Source organism: Mustela nivalis (assembly GCF_964662115.1).
Source record: "Mustela nivalis genome assembly, chromosome: 1".
NCBI classification, from domain to species: Eukaryota; Metazoa; Chordata; class Mammalia; order Carnivora; family Mustelidae; genus Mustela; species Mustela nivalis.
In genome coordinates, this window is record NC_139020.1 from 186,503,432 (window position 1) to 186,530,426 (window position 26,995).

Sequence of the window (26,995 nt, forward strand, 5' to 3'; positions counted from 1 at the left end):
GCTCGGTGTCCCTGGGACCCAGCCCGCTCCTGGGGCGCCCCACACCAAGCCCCGATGACACACTCCAGCTCTGCTGTTCCCGGGGGCTGCATTCCAACCACTAGAGTAAGTCAACTTTTCTTCAGAGCTGTCTTTGCTCATTTAATCCAAAGTATCCTGCAATGATTCCGCTGGGCACGGCACTTTTCTTTCAGCAGCGCCTGTTTCCAGACGGAAAGCAGCTCTAACCGATTGTACATTTGGGCACTGTTCTAGAAGCAATCTGGACTGCTGCTCCATGCCATTAGGGGGTTCTGAACATAAGTCATTCCTACTCGGCACATGTCTTGCAGGACTGCTCTTGCAAAGGGCTGAAAATGATGCTCCCCCTCCCCCATGAATTGCCTGGCATTCATAATATAAATAATAAAACAAGTTTTCATCACTCATCGTTAGCTGTCTTTACCTAAATTTGGAAAGAACGTCAGTCAGTCTGACTTAAGCTACATGGATATGAAATGCACAAAATGTTTTAGGGCTCTGATAATAACCAGATCTTCTACTGAATGTGAAAATGATGGAAATCCATGTGGAACCCCCCCCCCCATACACACACACATGATTTTGTCTGAGGGAATAGCTTCTTTCTGTTTCTAAATCAGTCCTCAAGTTTTCTAATCTCGGATTCCTCTCTCCCTCAAATTTGCATGGATTTCCAGAAAGTAGCATTCAAATAAAAACACAGGTGACGAACTCCACAAGTGAGGTACAACCTTAACCGCCCAGTGTCGTAGCTAGAGATGACCTGCCTTTGTTGAGATACTGGACCACTCAGGAACTTCGTAGCCCAAAGAAGTGCTCTCCAACACGGAAACATATGACATGCAATTCATCAGGTCAGACTTGAACTAGCTGAAAACACACACACACACACACACACACACACACGCAAATAAGTCTCCTATTTTAAGACATAACTCCTACACCTGTTAAATTTCTAATATATAAAGCTATTAGTACATAGAACTGCTATTGGTCAAGGTAGTGCTCAAGTCAGGTGACTCTTGAAAGGATAAACTGTATCATCGATTCTTTTTCTGGAAGAAGGCAGGCTCCCCTTATGTGGGGAGCTAGCAGCTTTGCATTCTCTTTGGGGAAAAAGAAAAAGGGCAGCGTGTTCCGAAGCACATTACACCCCAGTGCGCCATGTGCTGCTGTGTATAATGGATTTTCCCTGGAGCAAAATAACCCTGTGATTGTCAGAGAAAAGTGCACTGCCGCAGATGAAGGTCAGAAATTTGGGAGACACAGCTTTCCACATCGGCACCTTGGTGCAGGTCAAACCTACTTTCCTCCCACACAAGGACTCAAGTGGATAATGACCTACAGAACTTTGGGGAAACACCTTCCCTCAGAATAAAGGTTTCGGGGGACTCAGCAAACATCAATCCAGCACCCCCCCGCTCGGCACGGAGCAGGCAGGCAATCCTTCTCCCAGCAACTGCCTAGAAGCTTTAAAGCCTCTTCCTTAAACCCGGCCAAGCATTCAAATTGCATACATAATACATGATGTCAGCAGAAAAATTAGGGAATACAAAAGCACGAAAAGGAAAAGCAATCAATTAGTTACTCCAAATCGTCTACCTAGTGACCAACACTATCGGCATTTGAGGAGTATATCCTTCCACGCTCTTCCTCTTTTATTACTGTCCCTCAACATCTGCGACGAGGGACCAGTGCAGTGTGACCAAGAAGACAGACAAGGCGCTTCTCTTGGTCAAGATCTGCCATCAACAAGTCAACAACTGATTTCACGTAGTCAAGGGGCATGAAGAGAGTAAGACAGGCTGAGCCTGTCACCACAGCGGAGTCCCGACTGAAGAGGATTAGCCAAGGGCAAGTGTCAGGGAGGACAGATCCCGGCAGGTCAAAGAGCTCGTTCGAGAGCAGAGTGAGCTTGCGCGTTGCAGGAACTGAAAGGTCGCCAGAGGTAAAGCAGGGAAGGGCGGCAGGAGGCAGGGGGGGAGGGGCGGCCAAGAGCCGGATCATGGCAGCTCCAAAGCCACAAGTGTCGCTGGTATCTGCGGGAAATGGAAAGCTGACCAATGGCTTCAGTCAGTGGGGGGCACAGTCAGACTCGTCTCCTTCCAAACGCTCATTTTGGCTGCTATGGGACGAGCGGGGAGGACAGGACAGCAAAAATGGAGTGAGGACATGCATTGGGGGCTCCTGTCACCATCTCACCCACACGGAGACACACGCACAGTCTCTTCTCTGTTGTGTTTGTAACAAAATTAAACCATACTGTACTAACTCCCTTACAACAAATAGGAACTGACACAGTCATTAATGCTGGCTTTCTCCCCCATTTTATGGCTGTTTCACATAGTCAGATATTTAGCCCTTTAATCATTAATTACCAGAGGTCTGCTTTTTTTTTTTTTTTTTAAGATTTTATTTATTCATTTGAGAGAGTGGAGAGAAAGAAAAAAAAAAGAGTGAGCACACAAGCAGGGTGAGCAGGAGAGGGAGAAGCAGACGCCCTGCGGAGCAGGGAGCCTGACACGGGACTCGATCCCAGGACTCTGGGATCATGACCTGAGCAGAAGGCAGAGGCTTACTCGACTGAAAGACCCAGGCGCCCCTGGTGGTCTGCTTTGACTGAGAGGCTGATCCAGATGCTGGTTTGGTGTCAACTTTTCACTATCACCGACCACACTGAGGTGAACTCTTTTGTGTGCAAATTAGACCCTGTGGGTTTAATACCCAAGAAAAGCAGCTGGTCCAAGGGTCCAACATGACCCTGAGTCTGAACTCACTCCTTTCAGAGTAGTCCCACGAGAGATTGTTTTTGGCCTTCAGCAGTATTCAGGGATAAACAAGTAAAGGCAGGGATTTTGAAAATGAGGGAAAAGAAAACACAAGTTTTCATGCCTCTAAATGCTTCCACTGTGATGTGTTTGAAGAGGCAGTATTGTCTCTCATTTTGAGCTCAGGAGAATGAGGACAGGATTTCTGAAAATGTTCAAGGGGGTCACTGTGCATACAATTTCAAATTTCTGCCCGGGTCCGATTCGCTTTCAACTTATTCTAAAAATGCCCCTTGAATGAAACAGATTCTGGATTATAAAGGGCCATTTTTCTAAAATTATCACTTCTTTACAATGAACATTTACTTAGCAAATACCTTCAAAAAAGGAAAGAAAACAATGAAGTGCACCATGTTTGGAATGAAAAACACATTTACAAGTTAAATGACCAACTACAGTCTGTTGGATGCCCCCCATACGTTTTATGTTCTTCCTTTTCCCCCTTTCTTTCATCCCTTCCTTATTGTCCCTCTGCTGACCACCGATATGTCTCCCTTGGGAACTGAGAACAGTTCAATTTTTTCCAATGATTCTGACCAGCTTAGTAATGATCCAAATTAGGTTACTTCTGCTTCCCTTAATCTACCTTTGCAACAGATTCTGCTGATACTGAGTTTCCTAAATTAGGTACACCTTCATATTGGAGGGTCCTGAAGTCAGTCAGTCTCTCTCTCTCTCTCTCTCTCTCTCTCTCTCTCCCTCACACATAAGCACACAAGTCAGTAAGATTTCAGTCAAGTGGTGGTTATCAGTGAGCTACATATCTATCTCTTTGGTCTGGGGAGCTTTTAAAATGCCCATGCTAGATGAACCCCACCCCTAGTGATTCTAGCTGAGCAGCTCCATGGTTGGGGAACAGGCCTGTGTCATCTGGAAAGACTCCCCCAAGGACAATGGTGTGTGCTGTCCCTGGTTAAGAAGCGCAGTGATACAGGGGAAATGGAAAGCCACCGAAGAAACAAAACAGTCTCAGATGGCACGTACCATGAAAGTGACCATAAAATTAAGCATCCAGAATTTATAGGGTCCCAGATGGGATAAAAAACCGTAGTTGAGAATTCAAGGATGTTAATGTAATCCTCTAAAATTCAGTAAAAAATAAACTGCATCTCATATACTTAAATAAGAATTTGAAAGGTCTTCTCCTCTGTTTCTGTTGGAACCTAAGTTCTCAGAAAGAGGATGGCATTTCCTGAAGTTGAAGCATCATCTTCTGCCACCCATACTGGAGAACTATCTCCTCAGATCACAGACTTCGCAAGTGAAAGTTTTTCTTCCCAAAGCAACTCTTTTAGTCACCTTCGTGGATAGTTCTGCTTACCGACCAATTAAATTTTAGTTTCTATCATGGAATTGAACTTGTATTTACTTATTAAGTAACTCATGGATGTTCTGATGTCCTTATTCCAAGTGTCCCACCACATGAATGGAACTGAAAAACACGGAGTTAGATGGCTCTCTCAAACTCATCCCCGTGAAGAAGTATCAACATAGAGTTACAGCAAACATTCACTGAATGCTTCTAAATAGGAACAATAAAGACACCCCGGTGGGCACAAGGTCATTTTCCTCAGTTCCAACTCAAGAGTTGTGGGAACCAGAAGGCAAACAAAAAGGGAGATGCGCATTTATTGGTCTCTGAGTTGGTGCACTCCTTACATGCCTCTCTTCGAAAACCTGCCTCTCAGTATTGAATGCCAGTCTATGTATTTAAATGTATACATTTTTTAACGGATACATTTTTCATATAACACAGATCCTAAATCCAAGCCAAGGGTTTCTGGTGCTTGACCGAAGATGGCCAACCTATTAGATATAAGTGCATCTCATGAAAAGTTCTAAGGAGCAAAATGCAAACACACTTGCTGTATCACTCTCCATTCATCCATTTTTAGAAAACGAATGTGGGCTCTTAAATTTTAAGACTTCTAGGAAAGGCTTGACTGGAAGTCAAGAGGATAACGTGGGATACCTTCTCTAGCAGCTCATCAAACTAATACGGATTCTGGCCAGCAGTCCCTTGGTCTCAAGCCCAACCCCATGATCCGTGGTCCAGGCCCGTGTGGTGCCTGAGGTCTCGTGCACGGATGGATCAGTCAAACTTGCGTACAGCCCACGGACACATTAAGCGGGTACTCATGAAGTCATGACCATTTGGTCCTGAACTAAAATTTCCCTTCAGTTAAGGGAGAGATTTTGAAGAGAGATTTTTTCAAACACCAAGGAATCTGTGCTGGAGAGAAAGCAATAAATACAGTAGACATCCACCAGAATCCACAAGCCCTCAGTGTCGGCTCTCCGAGCTCCCCACTAGAGTGTGCAAGCACACTGCCAGCACGGGACAGGCCCGGGGTGCTTAACTGCTTCTCTGGGTGAGAGAGAGACAGACAGACAGATAGACAAATGCTCCCCCACTGCAGCTGCTCTGACAGCATTTTATCAGCATCAGTAATTACTCAAGTTACAGAGACTAAAATGCAGCCAACGAGGAAGAGGAGGAAGAAATCTCTAGACCTGGACCTGCCCTTCTCCCTCCCCATCTCCTTCCAGGAATCTGACACACCCTTAACCCAGAACCCCCAGAGTGACCAAAGTTCAACGGAAAGACTCATTTCTGTTGCTTCAGTTTTTTCCCCCCAGATACTCACATCGATAACTTTGCTACCTTCATTCTTAATTGAAAACCCTTCCTGCCCTGCTGACAAGAATCTGGGAAATAGGTGACAGAGACTTTTTGAGAGTAAGCTGCTGATCTTGGGTCTGGGAAGGCTGAATATTGGAAACACTGGAATTCCACTTAGCACCACCGTGTATTGAAAAGGGGCCTGAAAAGGCAGCATGTCCAGCCTTGCTTACAGGACCAGCAGTTTCTGAGATGTACAGACATCTGGGTCAAAGCGCACATCCCTTTGACAAGCGATGAGAGGTCCCATTGTTCTCATTCTGGGTCCCCGGCTTATTACCACACTGCCCTCCACCTCGCTGCCGCGGGGGCCCAAGCAAGAGAAGACCACAAGACCATTCCTAGAATCTTCCACAAACCTGGGATGAAAAAATAATGGAACGATGTGTAGGGGTCAGAAGCCCAGTCACTGTCTTCCAATTAAGCTCCACGGCTTTATCATCATATCAGGGTGACAAGGACTCTGTCATGCAGCGTGCAGCTCAAAATGCTAATGGCAGACTAGAACAGGCAGTTGGCTGAGCTGCAGCTGCATATTAATTAAGCAATCTTAACTGATTTATATACTGCCCTCATTTAAATTTACAGTGCCATGCCTGCTAATAATCCCATTTATTTTCATGCTGTTGACTACAGAAAGCACATTAATATTTACTTTTGTGAATGGATCTGTTATTGTAAACCATGTATGAATAAGAGCCACTTATAAATAGAAAGTTGAGAACATTCACATGCCTTCAAGGAAGATGATTGCGGGCTGTGTTAAAAAGATGGGGATTGATTTATTAGGGCAAAATGTTTCTGGAAATTGAAGTGACAAAGACAACAATAGAAGGAAAAGCCTGTGGGCGTTGCTGGGCTTTTCCTCAAAGGGGAGAGTCTGCTTGCAGTAACTCCCGGGTCCCGCTTGGAAAAGAGCCCACTTTAAGTTCGGAGCTGACATTTTTTTCCCGGCTGCCACCACTCACTTGCCTTTCAGTTCCCTTTACTGTATGTGAAAGGATTCTGTTTGTATAACTCCGTTTATCTCTGTATTATCTTCCCAGGATGGAATCTTCTACAACGAAGAATTCGGAATTGCACTGCTCATTTTCATAGTCTCCAAAACGTAAAAGGCACATGTGATCTGACAAATATCAAAGTACTTTTGGGAATCATCAAATGACATACTTCACATTGAGGCAATTCTGGAAATCCTGGGACATATGGTTGTCATACCTTAGATAAGTACAGCCTGTCAGATGTGAGGAGGAGATGAAGGGAAGAAGGAAAGAGGAAAAGTGAACCAAAAACTATGAAGATGGATGAGGTGTGAGAGAGGATATGTGTATCAAACGAGAAGAGGTTTCAAAATATTTTAGACCTCACATGGTCAGGAGAGGTGGCCCATTCAACTCTTATTATAGCTGCAAGTGACAAAAATCTGATTTCTGCAGCAAGAATTTCACTGGAGGATACAAAGTGCTTGCAATTACTGACTGAGGAATGTGAGAGGAAATTAAATTATATGCACCTAAGTGGTCTCAGCACAATACACTTTCATGCTCAATATTAAGTTTGCCAAGCAATCCTCAGAGAGTCCTAGGAATGACTGAAATTGTGCTAATGCTTTCCAGGAGATAAGACAGCAGAGGTCATTTCATAAACCACATTTTGACCAGACCGAGAACATGAACAGAGCAGTTTTTATGTCGTGACTGGCTTTCAGCAAGGGAGCTCTAACAGCACTGCCCAGTCCTCTGAGCTCTTACCCAGAAGAAGGCTTCAAGTCGGGAGCTTTGAGGTAACTGTCCTGGAATGTTCTCAATTTTTGGACTGAGGCTTAAGGGACTCTCCGCCTCCCCTTGCCACTGTTTGAAGGCAGGGACACAATCCAGCACGGATGGAGGCGCTTAATGGGGACAGGATGGTCTGACTCCTTTTGGGCAGGAGGTGGGAAATGAAAACTCACATTTTATTGCCTGCACATGATTCAACATCTGTAACATACAGTGTTCCAGTAAACACTTATTGGCAACTATCTCATGAACATGTTAAGTCAGTCATACTTCACCAGGAAGAGTGTTATTTTCAGGATTTAGCGAGGTATGACATGTCTTTTCACTAAACAGTCCTATTTAGTACTTTCTAAATACTTGGGACCATCTGGGAAAGAGAAAAGTTGATCCAGACATCACACTATCAACCAGGTCAAATTCCAAATGATTTAAGAATTCAACATTAAACTTTGAAGCCATAAGAGTACTAAAATAAGTCATCTCAGAATGGGGACGACTTTCTAATGCAGACACAAAATCTGGAAACCAACAAAGAAGTTATGGGGAAATTTGAGTATATGGTGTCAAGGAAACAGCATGAATATAGTTCAGAGACAAACCACAGATGAGGAAAAAAATATCTGCAACCCTGATTGCTGACAGTCATCGCTCTCGATTAGAAAAAGACCAATAATGCAAAGGAAAAATGAGCAAAAGACCTACAGTTTAGGGCAAAAGAAACACAAAGGACACCAACACGGAAGGTACTCTGCCTCACTCATGAGAAGAGAAAAAACTGTCCAACTATACTAACGCACCATTTCCCCCACACCCATGAGGTTGGAAAAAATCACCGCCCGTTTGACAACACACGGTGCTGGGTAAGGTGTAGGGAAACAGGGACTCCTGTGTGTTGCTGAGAGAAGCTGCCCTGCGTGTGGCACCAAGAAGGGCAATTTGGCGCCATCCATCTAAATTACAAATGCCGATCGCTCCTGACACAGCCCATTTCCTGGCTCTATCCTACACACAGACCCTCCACTTGCACAAGGACATCAAGTTATTCACCTTGACTGCTTGTAATAACAAAAGACTGGGAACAACCCAAATGATGGCCATACGGGATTGCTGAAATAAATCAGGACAACTGTAGAGAGGAATAGTGTGGTTCCATGAGAAAGAACGAGGAAACCATAGACACCTAGAGAAAAGTGCATTAAGTCAAAGAAGCAAGGTGTACCAGCGTTCTATCATGTGAAAGGTCTGCGGATAGAGGTTCCTATTTGCTCACACAGCCTGCCCCCAATGTCCGGAAGAAGGATGACAAACCAGCAGTCGAGGTTACCTATTTGCGGGAGTCAGCTGAGGTGGGTGACCAGACGGAGATGGGGGGGGGTATATAGAATATTAAGCTCTTTCATTTTCAAGTGCATCAAGTATGACCTATGCATAATTTAAGTCAATCACTGTGTTATTGAAAAATTAAATACTTGGGTCTGATTTTTTTTTTAAAGATTTTATTTATTTATTTGACAGAGATCACAAATAGGCAGAGAAGCAGGCAGAAAGAGAGAAGGAAGCAGGCTCCCTCTGAGCAGAGAGCCCAATGCGGGGTTCGATCCCAGGACTCTGGGATCATGACCTGAGCTGAAGGCAGAGGCTTCAACCCACTGAGCCACCCAGGCACCCCATGATTTTTTTTTTAAAGATTTTATTTATTTGACAGACAGAGATCACAAGTAAGCACAGAGGCAGGCGGGGGGCAGGGGGGGGGGAGCAGGCTCCCTGCTGAGCAGAAAGCCCGATGCAGGGCTCGATCCCAGGACCATGAGATCATGACCTGAGCTGAAGGCAGAAGCTTAACCCACTGAGCCATCCAGGCATCCCTGGGTCTGATTTTTATTTATTTTTTTCCTTCTCCGTTCTGGCGGGGGATAATCGGCTATCACTTCTTGCAGCCAGTGTCTGGCCTTCACGGGCTCTGTCCACTGTGGGCGGGGATCATTCAAGGCAAGTGAGATCAGACCAAACGGGCATATGGCTATTACCCTGCGGTTTATGTGCATAGACTTCGCAACAGCTACTGTTAAGTGTCTGGAGGGTTGCTATTCAGGCAGCTTTGGGGCTCTTCTCCTGATTCCTGCCACATTTTGGACAGGATGCAGACCAGGACAGGAAATGAGAGTGGATAAAAAGAGGCCATGGCAGGAGATGAGAGGCTGATGGCCCTGTTTCCCGGAAGCACCTGCAGCCTGGTAGAGGAGGGCGGGGCCCTTGTTCTCTGGGAGGCTTTTTATAGAGCAGCAGAGGATAGAACTGGGTCAGGAGGCTGCTGCTAAGGCTCCTGGGATAAAGAAGGAGGGAGGAGAGGGGAGAGTGAGCTGGTGGTCTTCAGCACACACAGCCGTCAAGAGGAACAAGGAACTGTAGGCTCCGGAGGAATGGACAATGGCAGGGCAACCGCCTAAGGAATGGGGGTGATCTGAGCCCCTGGAGGACAGGGTCTCTCCCTGGCCCACTCTTCATTATGGATTGATTAGAAAAGCCCATCCAGCAGTGAGGAGAAGAGGCGCCGCTCAGGACTCAGACTACCACGGGGCTGTCCCACCTCAGCCACCACAGCTACGGAGCCCAGACAAGTAACTTCTCAGAGTCTCTGTCGTCCCATCTCTGGGTGGGGAAATATATTACAGGCACTAAGCACTTCACATGTACTCCATCATTTCCTCTCTGCAACAACCCCATGAAAAGGAACTATCACTGCACCTACCCTTAGATGATGACAACAAGGCTCAGAGGGCTTTGTTCAGTTGCTTAAGGTCCCACAGCTGGGAAGAGGTAGAGCCACGGTGAGAACCTGTCTCTCGCTGAGCCAAGGTCTGTCGGTCTTTGCTACTACATGATCAACAAGGTAAAGTAAAACATGGGATTCATAATCAGTGGATTGTACAAACACTTAGAGCTTTCCAGGACAGTACTTAACTTCTAGGTCTAAATGAAAGTCATCGTGCTCTCCCCAAGCTTCTGGCACTCAGAAGTGGAGAAGAAACCAGAGAGAGTGGGCAGTGTGGGACAAAATACACCCTCCTAGGAACTAAAATACATCTGTAATAAGCCATTCCCGCATCTGGGGCTAGGAACATAAATCAGAGTTAACCACAGGCCACCTAGCTGTGGCATTGTGTCTGAAGAGAACCTAGAATTAGATGGGCGTTATCTCTGTGGGGCCTGCGAGCTGAGCCACTCTGTACTGTGTTACAGTCAGAAACACGTTATGACAGACTGGGCACGAATACTAGGCATTTACATGATGTTGAAGGTACTTTCTACGACAAGAACTTGGGATTGAGCTAAAGCTATGCAGAGGGGTTTCCTGTTTCACTTTTTACCACTGGAGTTTTGGAAACAGATTAGAACACTGAAATAAAAAGTAGAAAGATCTTAGAAAGAATAATTATATTACCAGTGTCTACAGTTACCCCTTTTCCCTATAAGGTCAAAACCATACCATGTAGCTTCAAAGAGAATAGATCATAGAATTTCTCATTCATCTTCCATAGTTCTTGTACTCTACCGTCTCACATCTCCTAAGTATACCTGATTAGAGTCGATGGGTATCTAAAATTTTATCTCAATGATCTGACTTATCCTCAACCAAGGCAGATGAATCATTCCATGTAAAAACTCTGAGGTAAATACTATAAATTTGTTCACTGAAAGTAATAAGAAAACGACTCACAACACAGTATTAGGGAATTATTGTAATTGGCAATATTAAAATATTAATTACCATATTAAGTAGAGTTTGTATAGATAAGCCTTATAAAGGGTGATTAAGATCACATGATCAGGATTTCTAAAGGTTTGCTATAAATCATTCCAGGACAACAATTTTCCCCAGTATTCGAGCCACCTAGAACGTGTGTGCTTTTATTTTTAAAAAATTTCACTCTTACGGAAAAACACGTCCTTTATCTCCATTAGCTCACTTCTCTCTTCCTTTCCTACTCTTCTTCCTTAGCTTATGTATACATTTAGATTTCTAAAAGATATTTTTCACTTGTAAGGCTAAATGCATGCATTTTTTTACAGCTCTGAAACATGCAAACATCTGAAATTTTGGAAAGATAATGGATGCAACTGACATACAGACACACCAACATAGAACATTCCAGTATGTCCCCTTCTAGAAATAAACACCCCCCACCCCGAAACCGCCAAATAAAGCACAGCAAGCACACGCGGGACATACTTTCATTGCTACCAGCTACCCGCAAGCCATGTTGGTATTTGTAATTCTTACTTTTGGGAGTTGGAGTAAGACAGGTAAGTTGCAGTTCTGTGCTGTCTACAGGACTTTCATCCCCAGAGCAACAAAACAAAAATCCAGCAAGCCAGTCCCAGCCAAAGAGGCATCCCCCGCTTAAGCTTGACCGCCCCTCACCTGCTCCCCTTCTCTCCTCTCTCCCCAGAAGAAGGCACTTCACGGAAACGTCTGGGAAAGCCCTTGGACTTTACTTTGTTACACCCTCTAAACAGACAAAAAACAAAAGAGAACAGGTATAGAAGACAGTACTTTCAATCGACCACCAAGAGTTCCACATGAATGCCCTCCCTCCCACCTAACACAAACATACCCACCATCGGTCCGAATCTGGGGCATTTTCAAAAGAGAAGGCTTACACATAAAGGGGACTGGGTTTATCAAGATTTTTTTGCGGTTCCTTAAGGAATAGGAAAATGGGAACTTTGCTCTTGAAAGTGGTGGTTACAGGTTGGAAACCTGTAGGGCTCCTGGTGTTGATGGTAGGTAATGCTATCGCAAATCCAATCATGACTGGATTTTCCCATTCATACTTTTAACCTTCCACCTTTGGAAAGATCCTTTGGCAAATGCCATCATTTAAAACACCATTAAAGTCAATAGAACTCAGCAAGAATGTCCTGGGGATCATCTGAACCTCCCCTCTGTCTGTGGCAAATGTACGTGAATGTGGTGTCTTTAGACCAATCCAGGTCTTGTCTTCTCTCCAGGCATGCCTCTCCTCTCAGGACACTTCCCAGATTCACAACCCAGACGGGGAATTGGAGGGAAGCCGTCATCGAGTTACATCTATGTACCTGGTCTGACGTTCTGTTTCCCTGTAAAACTTAATAACGACAGCATCTGAGTCTTGTTTTTAGCTCTTGCAAGATAAATTTTTTGTTCCATAGTAACACTGGAAGGTGTTTGCTCAATTATATTTACTTCCCTAATAACCTAGACTATAGGGTTTCACACTGGCATGATTCCTATTCTTTCCAAACTCTGTTGATAGAACAGCAAAGGCAGACTTGCTACAAAGTTCTCTTTCATTGGAGTTCTGTTGAGCCCGACTCACAACTCTGAATTCAGGTGTGATTCCCAAGAACACTGGAGAGCTTTTGATTCACCTGGTACTTTTTACTCTGGGATGAACATCCTTGAATTCTCAAGGTTAGATTTCTCTTATCTTTTAATACTACCTTTCAATTATTTTGATAATCATTAGCCTCTATATTGGGTAAAAGTGCTTGGCACAGGAACCAAAATTTGGAGAAGCTGAAAGCTGGGAATAGGATGTAAAAAGCCTGTGTGGGTCAGGGAGCCCGCAGTAATTCAGAACTCCCTGTCTCCCTCTGTTGAGAACATTCCGGAACTACAACTGTCCTCCAAACATCACGAACGTACTTGGTGCAGCGATGAACATTAATCTGAAGAAATCACGAGCGTGTTGGAGTGTTTTTGCAAATCTTCATAGAAACTTGAAATTTGCAGCTTCCTAAAATATTTAGACTTCTTCTCAACCCTTAGCCTTACTCTGAATTCTGCCAGATTCACTCTTTCGGGAATTTTGGAGCTGAGCCGGCTATCTCCGCAGCTTTTCCTCACACACAATCACAGGCGCTTAAAACTACCACCCGTAAACTGACAACACGTCGCTGAGAAGCAAATGCCACAAAACCAATAACTAATATCTGGAATAATTGCGGGGGCCACCAGAGCAAGCCCACAGGCCAGACACAAACGGTCCTGCGAGAGAGGACACTTCGTTGTGAGAAACCCAAAGACAGGTATTGGTTATGTAGCAAGAGACTCAACACAGGAGCTTCCCTTTCCTGAAAAGTCAGTTTGCTTTTAAAAAACGTATCCATCCATTTCCTCCTTAACAGAACCAATCCCTTCTTTTCAGTGTCATGGAGTATGTTTAAATGGCAACCTTCAGCAGTGAATCTCTCCCTGCTTTTGTCTAATGACTACGTGTTAGTCTGTTCCAAGAGCTTCGACTGGCATCTCAGGGCCAACTCGACAGCAGGGGGCCGGTTACTATAACAACTGACAGTTCTTGTGAATTCTGAAAGGCCCCCGAGTAGCCATTTGGGAAACAGTTATGGAGCAGAAAGTTGCCTGGGATCGGCAGCATTAGCTGACACGTGACCCAGATCCCCGGCACGCAGCTACAGGGGCAAAGGAAAAGCAGTGCCCACCTCAAGGAACAGCTGGGGACCTCAGATGGCTCCCCACCCCCATGCCTTTTAGCGTCTCAGAGCAAAGACAGCTTAGCATCGCCATGTCATCAACCCGAGCCCTCCAAGGCAAGCCATGCTTTGCGATCATGCAAAGCGCTTTAGCTCTCCCCACTGGCTTGACACATTGTCAGGATTTGATGGGTTGAATCATAAAAAATTATTCCTGATTAAAAAAAAAATTCCTGAACTCTGGCCACAGATACAGGTTCCAGGAGGGGGTGAGGGACATGGGCAGTCACCAGTTTTTAAAGAAAAAGTGATGCCTGGAATACCAGGGGTACCTTGAGCAGTCTGTTTGCAGAAGAGATAAAGGTGATTGCACAAAGCCGCCATAAAGTGTGAGCTGGAAACCTGGATTTCTCTAGACTTGGTTAAAACATATAAACCTACTCTTCGTTCCCGTTCCCTTCCACACACAAGCCACCTAAGAGCACAGTGGACTAACCCAGTGCCTTTGCACAGGCTGAATCCCCTAGCAAAGCATCTGATTCTACGCACAAAAGGAGACTTTATGGGGCGCCTGGGTGGTTCAGTGGGTTAAAGCCTCTGCCTTCAGCTCAGGTCATGATCTCAGGGTCCTGGGATTGAGCCCCACATTGGGCTCTCTGCTCAGCAGGGAGTCTGCTTCCCTCTCTCCCTACTTGTGATTTCTCTGTCAAATAAATAAATCTTAAAAAAAAAAAAAAGCAGACTTTATTTTGCATGGACAAGGGGCCGTGTGACCGTATCTCCCCTCTGGCAATACGGATCTTGCAAGGACCAACTGCCTCGCTGTCAGCTCTGACACAGAGCTCTGCCAGAGCACTTGTGGCTGCTCTCTGTTCTGTGAAAATCACAGCTCAACATCCTCTCCTCCAAGGAGCCTTCCCTGGCTTGGTCTCATTCCCACCCTGCCCTCGCAGTGGTCAGAGCCCATCCCATTCTCCCTAAGTCACAACTGCAACTCAGGGGAACCCAAACGCAGGGGAGGGTAGAGACTGACAGGCTGGCCAGCGGGTGCCCTTCTCCCCCAAAAGAGATCCCCATGGTTAGCTCTATCCAGCCCACTAATGCCACAGGAGAAGGTGACAACATTGCCACCTCACCCAATTTATCAGGAGAACCCAGACAGCTGAAGTTTTAAGTAACATCGTCCAATTTTCTAAACAATTCATATTTTTGAAAACCATGGATCAGCTAAATAAAACAGGCCTTGGACCTGCATTTCAGATTACTTTCTTTACCTGCTCATCGCCCCCATTAGCCTACAAGCTGCCTGAAGACAGGAACTTGGTCTTCTTGCTGAATCGCCTGTGCCTGGCACAAACCACATGCTTTAAAAAACATCTTTGAATGAACAAGCAACTAAGGAAGGAATAAGTGGGCCAGCCATAAAGGGTCTCACGTCAACAAAACAAAACCCTAGATTTAAATACTTCTAAAACACACCAGCTCTGTGATCCTGGGCAAGTCATTCCCCTTCTGGACTCAGTTTCCACCTTTGGGAAGAAGATGATGCAGTCCAGACCCCTTAGCACCCACCCAGGTCTACTAGGAGGATGAAATAGAACGTTTACTTTGTAACGATTCCACAATTACTGGTTACCGTGATAGGTATTCATGGTCACGGTCACATGCATGGGAGACAGCACTTTTTTTTTTTTTTTTAAAGATTTTATTTATTCATTTGTCATAGAGAGAGAAGCGAGAGCAAGTACAGGCAGACAGAGTGGCAGGCAGAGGCAGAGGGAGAAGCAGGCTCCCCGCCAAGCAAGGAGCCCGATGTGGGACTCGATCCCAGGACGCTGGGATCATGACCTAAGCCGAAGGCAGCCGCTTAACCAACTGAGCCACCCAGGAGTCCCGGGAGACAGCACTCTTAATGGCATCTGTCTCCTTTGTGACTTCCCTGGGTTGGAGGGGGACAAATGCTTAGACCGAGTGCAGTCATTGGGGTAAAGCTGGAAGTGCTGGCTGTTAGAGCAGATGTGTGGAGAGCCTGGACCTGGGCTCAAGGCTGCTCCGTGGGAATCCAGGAGGGATCCCTGCTCCACAGGGGCACGTGTGCTGTCTCTCCGTGATCAGGAGAGGGGTATCACCACCTGCCTCCACTCAACATTCACATGCATCTGTTTTCTGGAGCCTCCATTATACCAGCATGACCACCCCCCGCCACAATTTGGGGTCTGCATCCCCTCTGATTTAGTATGCTGTCTCCCACTGAACATCCAGGGAAGAAAAAAAAAAAATTGCAACATAAACAAAACTCACTTGTTTTCGTGAATGACATTCTCAATGAGGAGGCATCAGCACATGGCAAAATTTCTCCCAGTGTAAAGGTGGGAGTAAAAGAGACCTTTTCCCCTCTGCCTGTGAGGTGAAACTGGTGTTGACTGATCTACCACAGAATTTACAGATGGCTCAGTCATGTGCTGAAGGGGGACAAACATTTCTCAGATCAGATCATGAAACCTTCCTAATACCCCCTAACAAACCTGGGTTGGATGCTACAATAATCACTTAAGAGTTTCCAGTTTTCGGCTCCAGAGTCCATATGGTTAACTAAGTCCTATTTCAATCAGAGAATTAAAGCTGCCCTATGGGGATGTTTGGGTGGCTTAGTTGGTTAAGCGTCTGCTTTCGGTTCAGGTCACAAACCCAGGGTCCTGGGGTTGAGTCCTGCATTGGGCTTCCTGCTCAGTGGGGAGTCTGCTTCTCCCTCTCCCTCTGCTGCTCCCCCTGCTTATTGCTTTCTGTCAGATAAATTAAAAATCTTAATAAATAAATAAATAAATAAATAAAGCTGCTCTACATTTCTGGAAAGTTTTTCAAGCTAGAATTATGGTCAATGAGATGCCCAAACTTGACATGAAAGTAATATAGCACTGATCAGCTGGTATAAGAAAAAACACACAGGTTATCTGATTCAATATCCCAACTTACTCCGTTTTTCAAACCCTTGAAATTATAGTTGGTCCTGTAAAGTTTTCTTCCACATGACTTGGCAAATGTAAACCACAGATTTTTTTTTTTTTAAACAAACGTGCTATCAAAACAGGCTGTGGAAAGAAGAAAATGCCTTTGGACATGCTACTCATTTAGGCAAAATAAGCTCATGATTAAGAAAGTGGCTGGGCTGAAATCCAGGATCCACCAAAAATTAACACTGACTTGGGCATATCACCTGATTTCACCAGTTCTTGGTTTTCTGAGCTGCAAAATGCAGGAATTCCTAGGATTTGAATGCTGATCAGGTGGCAACGTCATCCGCTAAGCACACACACAATATGGTGAAGATTCGAGAAAAGATTCTTGGCTATAAGGCCTTAAGAGATATGAACTCATTTTAGGTGTGCAATTCTGCTTAAAGAGAAAAAAGCTACCTTCAGAGCAATTTTCCTCAAGGTCACAAGAAAAACAAAATTCCAAATGACTTGTCCATACTCCCAGTTCTCCGTGGACACTAAGGGCTTGCCCACGGTAGCTAAGTGATGCTACAAAGCAGGGTAATGAACAAGCTGTACCCCAGGCACAGTGTCTGGGCCGTCTGCACAGAGCTCTTCGCCCAGCCTCTACCTCAAGTTATGCAAATCAGAAAGAAACCTTCCAAAAACGTTCCTCTCCTTCCTGAGTGGCAGCAGCTGTGCGTCTCCCTGTCTTTTCAGGAATGTCAGCACACTGGTGCCATGTAAACAGCTTGTCTTGGTAAGACAGGGGATCTGGAGCTCTTGGAATGAGTTTCTGACTGTTAGAAACTCAAAAGGTGCCTTTTGTTTTCATCCTGAGTAGTAAGGCCGAGATGGCAGACTTCAAAAACTACTCGATTTAGGGCTTCTTCCTCATTCCTATACATTCTTACAGCTCTGAACCATTGCACGGTTGTGGATTACAATATTTAAAAGGCACACTCCCGGCACCATTTGCAAAAGGACACAAACCGTGACTATTGATTTTATCTTTATCAGCTGCCCTACAACCCCAGCCTTTGCTCCAAAACATTTTGCATGCATTTCTTGCTAGCCTCACAGCCACTTCTGCATGGTTAGGGATTTTGGTCCCTACCGAAATTCAATGCAGATCCTCGTAAGGAGCACTTAAGAACTGTGACACCCTACCTGTGACATCTGAGCTAACGAATGCTCAGAAATTAGGTTCTTCCCCAGACCCATGTTGCTACCTGTAAAGACACTGCTCAAATAGTCCCCAGGGGGCCTCTATGAATCTTCTAGTTGGGGAGGTGGTACAGGAAACAGGTCCCTACCATATTTTCTAGTTTGGGCCAAAGGTGGAGTAATGAGACTCACCTAATGATTGACCTCCAAAGTTGTTCCTTCAAAGTTGTTCCTTTGCTAAATGATGCTAGTGGGTCTGAATTATGAAGGATACTTCCGGCCACTCAAGCAACATCCATGTGCTCGCCACCTTAGCCTGTGTCCTTGGGGCTGGGTGACCCTCTCTGGCCCATGGTGAGCAAATGGAACTGTGGGATTCCAGTTCTGGGTCATGCGGTTGAAAACAAAGTGCCTCCTTGATTTTTCTACCTTGTGGCAGCCATTTGGGAAACACATGTCCCAGGAAGAGAGCTACAGGTGGAAGAGGGCTGTGCAGCTCCATGAGACTACACATAGGTGACAAGGAAACTTTGAGTGGTGAGACCACGAGGGTGTTAGGTTACATCTACGGAGGCTCATGAAACCAATCCCGAGTGAAGTAGGCTGACCATGGGGCTTCAGAGAGGGCGGGTGGTGGGTCAGTCATGCCTCTAACCTAGTCACTTAGGGACGGGCTCCTCCAGAATGGCCTCTAGGCCCATTGGGAGTGTCAAAGGAACCTATCTCATTAAGCTTTCCTTTTTTGGCCCAAAGTGGTTCTCCTCAGTTGGTTCACCTACATTTATACTATATTTAGCTCCAGACACATGACTTTTAGCTATTTTTAGGATAAATACTTGGCACTACTGGTATTCAAAAGAATGAACTCTAGAAGGAACTTCCAAAAGCTATTTTCAAGCAATGCTTTGAGCAAGGACCCACTATCAGAAAGTGGACTACACACGGGTTACACTTAGGGGACAGCTTTTGTTGAGATCTGTCAATCTGAGGCTATCAGAGAACAACTTTTTAGGCACACCAGGACCCAAAATTACGATCTAATTTCTCTCCGAAGTCGGGGGTAACAGAGCCACTGTGGCTTACTTGCCACCTGCCAGGTGCTGGGGTCACCCTCTCCCACAGTGAGCCCAAGGGACACATTTCTTAATTGTTTTGCAGATGGAGAAGCTGAAGGTGGTAGAATCGTTTTGTCAAAGACCCAGCTCCTCTGTCCTCTGTCCCCCCTTGGCCCCTCTCCTAGGGGGCCCTTTTCAAAGCTCTTATTTTAATTCCAGTGAATTAGCAGAATAGTGTTCTATCCGTTTCAGGTGGACCGTGCGAAGATTCAACACCTCCACACACCAGCCTGTGCTCCTCCCGACATGGGCACATCCTGAAGCAGACTGCTTCCTCATCACTGCCCTCCACTGGAATACACCAGGATATACACCAGGAACCTGCTGTATATCTGGGCACTATATACCTGAGCTCTCTCTCTCTCTCTCTCTAAATATATATATATAAATTATTTGTTTTGAACCTCCTAAATACCCATTTTCACCCCTTTGGGAATAACTATACCCCTGCTAGTGACACCTATTCGGAGGCCAAGCGTAGTGAATGCCGGAGCCGGCTCCAAATCCAGCCTGGGTGCCTCCGGGCCTGTGCTGCCCCCTCAGCCCTACATAGCATGGCTGCTTTCTCCTGTTGCCTTCCTGTCACGTGGTTCCCGCATGCCTTTCCAACCTGCTTCAGATAAGGTACGTATCCCTTCAGGTAGTACCCAGAACCTTCAGGGTCTGGCTCTTGCCATCCCCATACTCTGCTCCAGTGATGCTGGACACGGGGACACGCTTACGACTGGCCGGCTTCTCTCCAGACCTGTACACCCTCTTGCTAGCTTCCAGCTGCTTGCTCTCCAAGACCCAGGGTGGACATCAGCCCTCCAGGGAGCTTTCTCTGAAACTGCCACCACCTCTCTAGGCCTGGATAAAGTCCTACCTTTGTGCCAGCACAGCACCCTGGATTCCAGCCTCCAAACATTCTCTATACTCCATTTTATGGACTCGTCTGTTTCCCCCAACTCTTGGGGGGAAGAGTTCATCCCCCGATCCCCAGGCCTAGCATGATGGGCAGCAGGCATGGCAGAAACACGGCATGAACAGAGAAGGTGCACCGGGATCCCGTGCCCATGCAATCTTAGAAACCACTTTCTCCTTTCTTCGACAACATGATACTTCTCAACTGCTGTCTGCCGGCTCTAGAAATCCTACAGCTGAGATGGGACTGGAAGTGGCCTGTTTTTCCTCTCCATGGCCCATGCATTCATGGCATCGCAGTTCTCCTGGAGACTCTGAGGCTGACCAGGCTGAGCTCCCGTGCCTACCTTATTCCTTTCCTCCTACTTGACTGCGTCATTCTCTGCCTTCCAAGTCTGAATCCTTTTTTCTCAGCGGAAATCCCTCCCCTCCTCATTCCAATCTCCCAGTGTGGACACGGGCTGCTTCTGTCTGCCTGACACCTGCATCCGGTCCCCTTTCTGGGCTTTGAGGGTCCTTGGGGAAAACCTCCCTTGTGCACTCTCGGTACATGTGGTTTACGATGGCAAAGACCTCACTTCTGGGCTCCAGAGTTCATCTCAGAGCCAGGTCTGACCAAAGTCTTTATTCCCTCTGCTCCAGAAGGTTCTAGGGGTGAAAATAACCTGAGTCTGCCAAGAGACACCATCTGGGGATTTAAGCGGAACGGTTAGGGAAGAGAAACTCCCTTTCTACCGGCATGGGAGGATGTAGGTCTGACATGGGCCAGAGGCCACCATGTGGAAACAGAGGGCCACAGAGAAAAGCCAACACAGGGAGAGCAGACACTCGAGACAAAGGGAGTGACAAACACAGGAATACAACCCAAGCCAAGCCCTTCTATCCTCATTCCATCTCATCTGTCTAGGTGGGCCTGATGCTCCAAACTGTTGCATTCCATGAATCAATGGATTTTTTTCTCCCTGTGCTTAAGGCACTGTGAAATAGATTTTTGTAAATCCCAACACGGTAGATGGGAATACTCACACTGCTTAGCCCATAGTGGGCCTTCCACAAACCTTAGTTCCTTTACCTTCCCTAGTCAAAGCTGGCAGGGGAGGCTCACAGAAAGGTGGTGGCACAGCAGGCCCACTAATCCCACCTCCAGTTGTCTTTGCTGAATGTCGGCCATGCTCAGCTTTCACAGTATTTAGGTTGGAGACCAGCACCCTGATGCTTCAGTAAGGTTATGAATTCTAGTGAAGAGGACCTATGGTCAAAACCAGGCTCCACCACTTCCTACAGGACCTCCAGGAGCTCTCAGCTCCTCATTCTTAAATGGGGATCATAGTAGTCCCTGCCCTAAGGTTTCCTTGAAGAATCACAGGAAATGGTACCATCTGAGCACTGGGCATGATGCCTGCCATGTAAAAAGGGACCTGGGAAACATTAGCAAGCATGAACACCATAGGACAAGGGCACACTGGTAGAGAAAAAGAAATCAGAGAGCTCAGGTTTCATTGCTACTGTCTCATGAGCTCATTCGATTGCAGCATCAAGGACTCCAACACACTCAGGAACGAGCATAGTTGCAAAGGGTCAGCCCTTGGCTGTAGAAACGGCCACCACAGCGAGCTGGTTTGCAACCCCGGGTGCACACCTGCCACCGAGGACACAACCCAGAAGGCTTTCATCAGCCTCAATGCCCTACTTAGGTCACCTCTGTCTGGCAATCCTCCACTCTCACTGTGCTTCAGAAGGCAGGGGAAGGGCACCACGGTCCTAGCTTCACACCTGTGTTGCCAATGGGAAATGCACTTAACCAGTTTTCTGTGTGAGCTCCCCAATGCCCCCTGCTTGCGCATTAATGAGAAACAAAAAAGTTGAACAAAAAATAGGTCCTTGTCTCCTCTCGGCTGTTCCCGTGCTTGGCCAACTTCTGCATCCTACTACTCATTCAATTTCACTTCCAACCATAAGAACATTCTCCTTCATATTCCCTTTTGTGGACTGGCAGGAAGAGTCTATGAACACTCGTGTGCAGAGTCCACTGATGTTGAAACTTCTGGTTACTAAAAATCAAGCTGGGGATATATCCAAACTGGTAAAATGGAGGCTGGAAATCATCCATTTTATACAACCAGTATTATTCAAAATATTATCTGTTTAAACCGAATTTTTTGAAAGTATAGGCAGTTGTCATTTTCTAATGGGAAAACGCCTCTTGAATAGAAGGGTCTCAAAGTTCTCGTTACTGTATTACACAGGCCCCTAATGCAGCTTGTAGTGTCAGCGTGTGTGTTTTGGCTGGCCTGGTCTCCATGGATGCTCGGTCACATAGCCGCTGTTCACAGGGATCTGTTCCTGAGTGGGCACAGGACTGAGGTGGGCCTGTCAGAAACAGTCCTGAGGTTTTTGCTACAGCTGCTCAGGGCAGGAACTTGTTCATGTCAGGTCTGCTGAGCGATAGATAGTGCCCAGCCTGGGGGCAGCTGTGCATACTCTCTGCTCTGCTGTGTAGAGGGTCTATGATTAAAACCACGTAACGGTACGGAGCAGAGCAAAGAGAGGAGCATGCAGACCTTTTCTTACTTCCATGTGCTCAGTTAAATCCATGTCAGGCAGCTTCCCATTTACCAGTGGGCTCCAGACCAATGTCGGTTTGCAAACCACCTTGTTCTAGAGAAGGCACAATAGGGAGGGGAGTCTAGTGTTCCCAGGCTCAACCCCAAACACCAGGAAATTCATGATCTTGCTGGTCTGTTGTATTTATAGTGCTACAGCTGCCATCAGACACCTGGGGAAGCTGGGGATGAACCCTTCCTTATCCCCTGGTTCTACTGAAGGGAGAATAGGCCCAGGGACCCACAGCCCTTCTGCCAGCAGATTCTGTCGATCCCACCTTCAAAAGAGGTCTAAATCCAACTGTTTCCTACCACCTGCACTGCTACCCCCTCATCACCTCCTTCTGGACTTGTTTCATCTCCCAGCTGGTCGTCCTGCTGCTGCCCCTGATCCTCTTCAGGCTTTTTGCAACACAGCAGCTAGGTAATCCAGAAGTCAGATCACAACACAATTCTATTGCAAACCCTACTTATCTCAGGGTGAAAGGCAGTGTATTCACAATGGCCCACAAGGCTGTACATGACATGACTCCCTTCTACCCAGTCTCTTCCTGACCCTCTCTCCTACCGCTCTCCCCCATGCTCACCTGCTCCAGCCACACTGATCTCTCTTTGCTCTTCCTGAAATGCGCCGGGTACACTCCTGCCTCAGGGCCTTTGAACATGCGGTTTCTTTTGCTTGTTACCTGCCTCCAGTGGAGCCCATCTGACTCCCTCTCACTTTAGGTCTTTGCTTAAATATCACTTGCCATTTAGGGCTATCTTAACTACTTGGAATACTCAACCCAAGTCCCAGAAGTCCCCTCCCCTTTCCAGATTTAGTTTTCTCCATTATACACTTACTATCACTAAGTATCACATATCTTATGTACTTTGCTTATTGCCGATCTCCAGTAAGCTCCAGGAGGTCTGTCCTGGAGGACTGTCTGGCACATAATAGGAGCTCAAAATTAACACAGTGAATGGCAAGAGGGGAAAAAAAGGATGGAAACAGGACACCTGTTCGTCACAGAGGACGCTCGTTCAAGGGCAGAAGTTTCCTACAGCAGTCAGAGAGGTGAGGCCCAACCAAGTGGGCCAGCCTGCCTCACTCAGTTAAGCTGCCTCAGAGAATGTAGCTGGAAAACACAGAACTTTTAAAGAGAAGCTGCAAGCAGCCTTCCCAGGGGAACAGTGAGAACCAGTTCAAGGACAGTGATAACTCAGGAAGGACTTAAAAATCAGCTGTTTTTATACTGTGGGTAATAAATGCCACATAATGTGCTCAATGTTTCCCTATCACCTGATTTCCAGCAAATGGCTTTCACAAACATCTTAAAGTCAAGAAGGGTCATTATGCAGATACAGCAAAGTGAAACATGGCCCTGGAGAACCTGGAAATGCTAAGAAACTTAACTCATTTTCCAAGTTCAGGAACTAAAGCTTAAGGTGGAATGGAAATGGGGTTTGAATCCACCAAGTATCAAGGCTAGGGTCTGAATGTGGAGGTCCCTGATTCCCAGGCAAAATATCCTTTGGCTTTCAGTCACAGCAGCTCTGCCTAAGGGCCTTGATCTCCATCGTGGCTCTAGCCCACCAGCAGCTTCCAGATAAAGCAGACCCCCCAGGTGGTGACCCTAGACACACTCCAGCTGCCTTGCCTTACTGAATGAGAGGCCCTGGGCTTCCCCGCCCCATAGCCGGCCCCACCCAGGGCAACGTGCTTATAGCAGAACCTAGCCCCGCCACATCCCCTCTGTAGGTACAGCCTGGCTTACTCACCTCCAGTACACTAGCACAGCGATGAGAAGGATGAGGCACACGAAGGTCAAGGCTGATACCACAATCAGCGGGATGATCCACTCCATCCTCCCTGGAGAAGGACGACTTATCATTCCAGAGGTGTTCTTTTCTGCTGCAAAGAGAAACCATGGCAGTCAGAGGACAGGGGCAAGGGGGAACGGGGAGCCAGAGTAAGACACAGAGCTCTGTTCCACTTTGGGGTGGCTTCCAGGGGACGGCGCTGCCTGTTTGGGCTGTCCCAGGACAAGAGGGGCAATCTGCAGCAGGCACCGTTTCCTACCAAGTCCCAGACCAAGCCGGGCTTTTTCTCTAATGGCCAATGGGAAGGACTCGCAGATGGAGGCCAAGATGTTCTCGCAGAGAGTTGCATAGGAGAGAGACATCCAGCTCCACTCCAAGAACATTACGACCCAGAGCGGCTTCTGGATACACTGAAGAAATGTGCTCTGTCCTGAACGCAGCATCACACTTCCCTCAGGAAAGGGGCTGGAGTGGTGGTGGGAGGTGGCTGGGAGCCTCTCAGGTTCCCTAGCGCCAAGGCCGGAGGAAAGGCAGGACGGGTTTTGCTAAGATAACTGGCTGTAACCACAATGGTTCTATTCTTTGCCTGCTTTGCACCCCTTGGCCCTTCCTCTAGTACCTGCCCCCACTTCTGTTTGGGGAAAGCACCTCTCCCTAAAAGATAAAGTTGTAGTGGGACAATCCTCCAAGCCTGGGGCTCCCAGGCTTCCGGGCAAGGGCAGGGGTGGCGGGCGGCACGGGACTCGAGGTAGGGCTGCCTGCCGCTCTCCCCCTGGGGTCCCAGCCAGCCACTTATAGACTCAATTATAGCACAGTCCACAGGGGGCACCGAAGACGCTTCTGCCCAGCAGTCCCCACCCTCAGACCCCTGGACAGCCTGAGTCTCCAGCTTTCCCTCCCCTCCCATTACTCCCCACCCCCACGCTTCTCAAAGTTCATAGACAACTGGAGACAGGAAGCCCGCTCTGCTCCCGTCTAGAGGTTCACAGGCTGAAATGATCTGGGATTCTCTCTTGTCCGCAGATGACTCTTACCCAAGCAGCTCTTCCCTCTGGTTCTCACAGGCCCCGAGGATCTTCCCAAGTCCCCAGGAGCCTCCGGAAGGAACCTACTCTCCTTTATACTGTCGGGAAGCTGCCCGGAAAGCTCCAGGTGGCGCAAATGAGGCTCCGATGGCTGCTGTGCGGAGCTGGGAAGGGCAGGGGGGCTCACGGCTAATCATGGGAGGCAGGTGATAAGAAAGCAAAGTTCAGTGTGAGCAGGGGGAGAAGCCCCGGGGAAAAATCTGCAGCTGGCTGCAGGCTGACTTGTGCTCAGCCAGGATCCTCCTGCTCTGCAAAAATGAGGCCAGCGTTCAGCCAGCCCAGAGTGTCCCTCTGCAGGGTGGCTGTGGTACGGGGCTAATCAGTCTGGGTTTCCAAGTCAGAAAAGGTGGGCTGCCCAGGAAAGAAATAATTGGCCCCGAAAGCAGATTTATAAAGAGGCAAGGCTCCTGATTTAATGAAGAAGTGTGTTACAGAGCTTTTCACCGGCTTCTTCTAGCTTCCTTTGATCACCTCCTTTGTTTCAAGCACAGCCATGTGCATCACATGGGGCCAGACGGAGGCGGGTTCACAGGGAAGGAGACAGAGGCAGGCACGCTCTGATGACACACCGTAACACGGCACTTCACATTTTATAACTGTGCCAGCCCATCGCTCTTGTCCCCTTGTTCCACGATTTCTCATTAGGTAGCTATTTGCGGAGTCTCCAGTCTGTACCCAACACGGTGCTAGGGGATGGGGTTGCTGCGGGACAGCAGGCAGGAACAGCCCTGTGCTGCAGGGTGGGAGTCACCGAAAGGGGGAGAGGCAGATGCAAGAACACGGAATTAGGATAAGATGAATGGGACACCAGGGAGAGCCCAAGGGCTATGCACAGTGGGAAGAACTATCCTAGCCTAAGGGTCCTAAAGGTTCTGGAGGGGGCTTGGGACATGGATACCTGGAGGGTGAAGGGGAGTTCGCCAGGCTGAGTGCAGGGGAAGAAGAGTGTTCTGGACAGAGAGAATGAGAATGAAGAGGATCAAGATGGAGCAGTAGAGGCCACATCCGCCAGGGCCCTATAGGCTGAATTCAGGAGATGTTCTAGTTCCATCCAAGAGCATTGGAAGCTACTGCAGGGTTGTAAGCTGAGGCTTACAAGATCAGGTGTGCAATCTCTCCCTTGGCCTGATGTTTGAATAGCAAAGCTCTGGTGATTGGCCAGAAGAACCAGTTAGGAACGAGAATAATTGTGCTGGGCTCCAGCAGGGGCAGCCCAGCCAGGTAACTATCTGGCTGATGGTCAGAAGCATCTTAAAGACGGGAAGGTCCTGTTAAAGGAAACTATGGCAGGAGGACTGACATTATAGGTCACATGTCCAGTGAATTCAGCATCCACCCTGGGAGGCCCTGGCATACTGGGGGAACTCCTGATGTCTTTTTTCTCTGCTGGTCCCTTGACAGAAAAGGATTCTTGCCTGGGCTACCAACACATAGATAGGAAGGGAGGGAGGCTGCATGCCAACACCAGGTCTTACTCCCCATCAAGCACTGAAAAGGACCGTTGGCCGGAAGAGGCCCTCACACCCATCTCTCTAAACAGTCACTGGAAACACCAGG

At 47.2% G+C, this 26,995-nt stretch overlaps 1 protein-coding gene across 7 annotated transcripts in view; it reads right to left on the reverse strand.

Moving 5' to 3' along the window:
• Window positions 1-26,995, reverse strand: part of PTPRG (protein tyrosine phosphatase receptor type G) — a gene marked incomplete at its 5' end in the record, with an annotated part of 700,341 nt that overhangs the window by 58,249 nt on the left and 615,097 nt on the right. For 2 of the 7 annotated variants that reach the window (XM_082727351.1, XM_082727348.1), the window contains 2 exons: window positions 11,734-11,820; window positions 24,312-24,441. In XM_082727351.1, the coding sequence (XP_082583477.1) occupies window positions 11,734-11,820; window positions 24,312-24,441 (217 nt within the window). Of the gene's footprint in view, window positions 1-11,733; window positions 11,821-24,311; window positions 24,445-25,387; window positions 25,669-26,995 lie in introns of those variants that run through there. The other 5 variants (XM_082727350.1, XM_082727347.1, XM_082727352.1 and 2 more) reach the window with 3 other exon arrangements.